The sequence below is a fragment of the Lathyrus oleraceus genome, chromosome 2 (assembly GCF_024323335.1).
Source record: "Lathyrus oleraceus cultivar Zhongwan6 chromosome 2, CAAS_Psat_ZW6_1.0, whole genome shotgun sequence".
NCBI classification, from domain to species: Eukaryota; Viridiplantae; Streptophyta; class Magnoliopsida; order Fabales; family Fabaceae; genus Lathyrus; species Lathyrus oleraceus.
The window spans coordinates 351913406-351918482 of record NC_066580.1 but is presented as its reverse complement, the minus strand read 5'-3'; the positions used below and the strand labels follow the sequence as shown (position 1 = coordinate 351918482).

The window sequence follows — 5077 nt, the reverse complement described above, 5'->3', positions numbered from 1 at the left end:
GTTAAATTGAACTCTGAGATAACATTAAACAACCAAAACTTTAATTTTTTAACGTGGTGGTTGTACACACCGAGTCTTCTAATAACAATTCCCCAAAAAATTTACTATTCAAACAACCATCTGAATAAGTATTAGACTTATATAATCAATAAAAACAACTACCTAATGTTTGGATGACCAAAGAAACTGAAAAATTACTATAAACTAACTTGATTTTCTGAGGCAACACTTTGTAGTTTTTACAAAAAATACGTTGCTCAATGTGATTTTCTCAATCTGCCCTTTCATCCGATATTGCAGTCAACGAATGGTTATATTGGAGCAGCTAGAATACGGTCCCTTGTACTTTCTATAGTTGAACAAGTACGAGCAGGTGCATAGTTTACTTCAATATTGAATTTATAATCTTTTAAGAAAGACTTTAGTGGATGTTTAGTGGATAATATCATCACTCCTTATATATATGGAAGCAAAATCTTCGTAACATACACGTGTCCAACTCTATAGAACACAAACAAAGCCACTTTGTGGTTGGCAAAACCTAATCCTTTGTATAATGGCCATTTTTGTTCTTCCTTACATCATTCTCGGAAATACCAAATTTGACAATAAAAAATCTACAACTATATATAAGTGCATGTTTTAGATAGTTAACAAACACAAGCATTTATATACATAATAATAATAATATTCTAAAGTTAGAAGAAGAAAAATGAAGGGAGGTTCAATTGAACTTGGTGAAGTATCTAAAAATACATCTAGAAGCAAAGGAGTGAAAAGAGGGTTATCAATAATGGATTTTATTTTGAGAATAGTTGCTGGTGTTGCAACACTAGCTAGTGCTGTTGCTATGGCAACAACTGATGAGAGGCTTCCATTTGCTACTGCTTTTATTCAATTCAGAGCTGAATATGATGATCTTCCCTCATTTGTGTAAGTCTTATTTTCTTCTAATTAAACTTCGGCATGAGAAATTAAATTCATATATTCGTGTAAGGGCTACAACTTTGATAGACGAAATGGTAATAACCATTAGAAATTTACAACACAGTTGTAAGTATCAGAGTTTGAATCTAGGTGATGACGTTTAACCTAATAATATTGGTTTCAGTATGTTGAATAAGACTTTGTGGACGGATCATATATTTTTCTAATATTTGATTATGAATATTTCAGGTTTTTTGTGACGGGAAACTCAATTGTTTGTGGATATCTTGTGCTTTCACTAGTCCTGTCAATATTCCATATAGTGAGGAGCACTGCAGTAAAAACTAGAATTCTCCTCATTGTTCTTGACACGGTAATGATGGGTGTACTAACAGCAGCAGCCTCAGCAGCAGCGTCGATTGTGTACATAGCACATTATGGAAACACAAAGGCAAATTGGTTTCCTATTTGCCAGCAATACAACAGTTTCTGTGAACGTATTTCTGGTTCTCTTATTGGTTCTTACATTGCTGTTGCTATGTTCGTAATCATAATCATCCTATCACAAGTTGCAATCTCTAGAAACTAATCGTATCTGCTGGCTAACTAGCTAGCTCCAATTGTTCATGTCTTTCAGCTTCATGTACAAAATTGTGTGTAATCCTCGATAGTGTGTGTGCCTTTGTATCAAGGTGTGTTTCTCTAGCTTGCTTAGCCTTGTGTTGGATACTTTTTATGAGGATTGGGAAGTTTCTTTTCATTATATGCATCTCTTTGCTTACAAGGGGAAGATGATTGATTTCTAATGAATTGATTACGATTAAAAATGACTTAAAAGGATACTAAAATGATTTATTTTTTAATAAATTTGTAGAAGTGATTTGAAAAGGAAGTTTTAATATAAAAATTATATTTAAACTCAAAAAAAATTACTAATCATATATTTATATATTTATGTATAATTAATTTTAAAATACATAATCAACTATAGTTGAAAGCAACCAAATATTTCAAAATCAATGTTACATATTTAAGTTTCAAATTTGTACTATGATACATAACTACAAATTCATCTATTGATTTTAATGTCTACTCGTATTTTATACAATACCGTTACACATATGATATTATTTAATATTTATTTATTTATCTATCTATTATTAAAAGAGTTAAAAATATTTTGGCATTGTTTCAATACATGTTTAACCCTTTTAGATATGTATGAGATTTATTAAAAAGTATATATAAGATATGTTGAAGCAAAAAATAAAATCAAAATCAAAATATTTGTTAGAATTGTTCGACACTATTTATATCAGTGTCATACGAATGTCAGACACTATTTCAAAAAATGTATACAACAATAACAACCAAGCCTTATCCCAGTAAGGGAAGTCAGTTACATGGATCTACTTTCGCCATAATGTTCTATCCATAATCATGCTTTTATCCAAATCGATAATCTCGATATCTTTCTTACTGACTTCTCTTATAGTCTTTTTCTGTCTTCCTCTTCTTCTAGGTGTTTGACTTCTCTCCATATGATCTACTCTCATTACTATAAAATCTACATGTCTTCTCTCTGAAGGAGAAAAGCGATCCAAAACGCAGCGGAATTTAAAATTTCTCCTTTAGTGATCCTTACGAATGAGCATGATCAATGATAGAATCGTTACCTCTTGTGGCGATTGTAACCTTTGATGCAGATCTACGGAGCGATCACGAACGTTGAACGATGACAACGCCTCTACTCAGTCCACACGAACGGATCCCTTCAATCTCAGTGCTAGCTACTACGAATGAAGACTTTGAGTGAGTGAGAGAGAGAAACGAAATTGCAACTGCACTAATGCTTCTACACAAGGGTTCTATTTATAGAACCACTTGTGTGGGCTGCAAGCTAAAAAGCCCACTCAAGTGTATGTGGCCCATATCTTATAATATGCCAAAAAGACTTAAGCGCGTGGTACCTTACCATATTTCGTATTCCACTTAAGTACACCGTACCTTACGATGTTCTACAATTCACTTAAGTGCACCATACATTACGGTATTCCTTAGTTACTCTATCTCTCATCAATCCGTCCTTTTATGTGTGTCCCTGTAGGTTTTCGCGGCATTGGCAATTATATTAAATCACGTATTTAACATAATAAATAGTGAGAGGTATCTAGCAACACATCACTGCTACCCAAGACACGAAAATCTCATGTGATCTGACAAATCCTTTTGTGATAATACTTATGTGTACAATTACCTTTTTGCCCTTATGTCTATATTAAACACAAGGCATAGACCGTGTCATCCTTGTCCAGTTCAATATTGGACCCATAGATATTCACCATGTTACGCAGGATGGGCAAATTCCATCTAGGTCACTCATGTCCCTTAGCATGCTTCTTGGAGTACTCATCAACTGTCTTTATGGTCATCTAGTTACGGACAATGTTTGATCAGCAATACGGCACTCGACTCTACATCTAGGGTCCATAGTGGTTTCAGGTCGAAGGGTGGTATACACCATTATCACTATGAGAATAACTTATGACACTTTGCATAACATTCTATATAGTATTCTCATAGCAGGTCAATCCAGTATAAATATTACTCTTAATATTCATACCTATGTTTAAGACTTGATAACTCCTTATCCATGATCCATGAGATGTGATCATCAGTCTATATACATAATAGTCTTAATGCTTTAATGTTATCCCACTTCACAATAAAGCTCGACTACGGATACTTTAAGAATAGTGTCCTTATGTTTAATATGATCTCATGATTAAGTCACACTTGATACATCAAACAGACTAGCTATTCTAGGGACTTTATTAAACAAACATAATAAAGAAAAATCCTTTTATTATTAATAAATAATTCGATACAAGTACCAAAAGTATTGGCCTCTAGGGCTTACACCAACAATCTCCCACTAGCACTAGAGCCAATCATGCATACCCCTAATGCCCATAGATCTAGTATGGCCATCATGCTTCTGCTGCGCAAGAGGCTTTGTCAGTGGGTCAGCAATATTGTCAAGTGTAGGTACTCTGCATATTTTCACATCTCCTTTATCTATTATCTCTCGAATGAGGTGATAACGCCTAAGTATGTGTTTGGATCGTTGGTGAGATCTAGGCTCCTTAACTTGTGCGATAGCACCATTGTTATCACAATAGAGACCAATGGGATCCACAATGCTAGGAACTATGCCAAGTTCACAAATGAACTTTTTGATCCAAACAGCTTCCTTTGCTGCACTTGAGGCAACAATATACTCGGCCTCGGTTGTAGAATCAGCAACTGTATCTTGCTTTGAACTTTTCCAGCTCACAGCGCCACCGTTTAAGCAAAACACATAACCAGACTGCGATCTAAAGTTATCCTTATCTGTCTGGAAGCTAGCATCGATGTATCCAATTACATCCAGCTCTTCCTGACCTCCATATATCAAGAATGAGTCCTTAGTCCTTCTCAAATACTTAAGGATATTCTTGACATCTACCCAATGAGCATCACCAGGATCAGATTGGTGCCTACTCATTGCACTTAAAGCATACGAGACATCTGGTCGAGTACATAACATGGCATACATGATAGATCCTATTGCAGATGCATATGGAATCTTATTCATGTGATCATTTTCTTCCTTAGTAGAAGGGGATTGTGTTTTTGATAGACACAAGCCATGTTGCATAGGTATGAATCCTTTCTTGGAATCATGCATATTAAAGTGTCTCGGCACTTTGTCTATGTATGTACTCTAACTTAGGCCAAGCAGTTTTTGTGATCTATCTCTATAGATTCTGATTCCTAATATATAGGCTGCTTCACCTAGGTCCTTCATAGAAAAGCATTTCCCCAACCAAGACTTTACTTGTTGTAGGGTAGGGACATCGTTTACAATGACTAATATGCCATCTATATATAATACCAGGAAAATGATCATGCTCCCACTAACCTTCTTGTAGACACAAGGCTCATCTTTGTTCTTGATGAATCCGTATTCTTTTACTATTTCATCAAAATGAAGATTCCAGCTTCTGGAAGCTTGCTTCATTCCATAGATTGATCTTTGTAACTTACATATCTTTTGGGCCTTTTCTGGTATGTCAAATCCTTCAAGTTGTGTCATGTACACATCCTC

At 34.8% G+C, this 5077-nt stretch overlaps 1 protein-coding gene across 1 annotated transcript; it reads left to right on the top strand.

Moving 5' to 3' along the window:
* The first annotated feature begins 652 nt into the window (after positions 1–652).
* Positions 653–1687, top strand: LOC127119485 (casparian strip membrane protein 1). Its single transcript, XM_051049721.1, has 2 exons — positions 653–933; positions 1177–1687. Exons 1-2 carry the CDS (start codon positions 713–715, stop codon positions 1514–1516), a joined length of 561 nt encoding a protein of 186 aa, XP_050905678.1. The 5' UTR covers positions 653–712; the 3' UTR covers positions 1517–1687.
* Positions 1688–5077: the final 3390 nt, after the last annotated feature.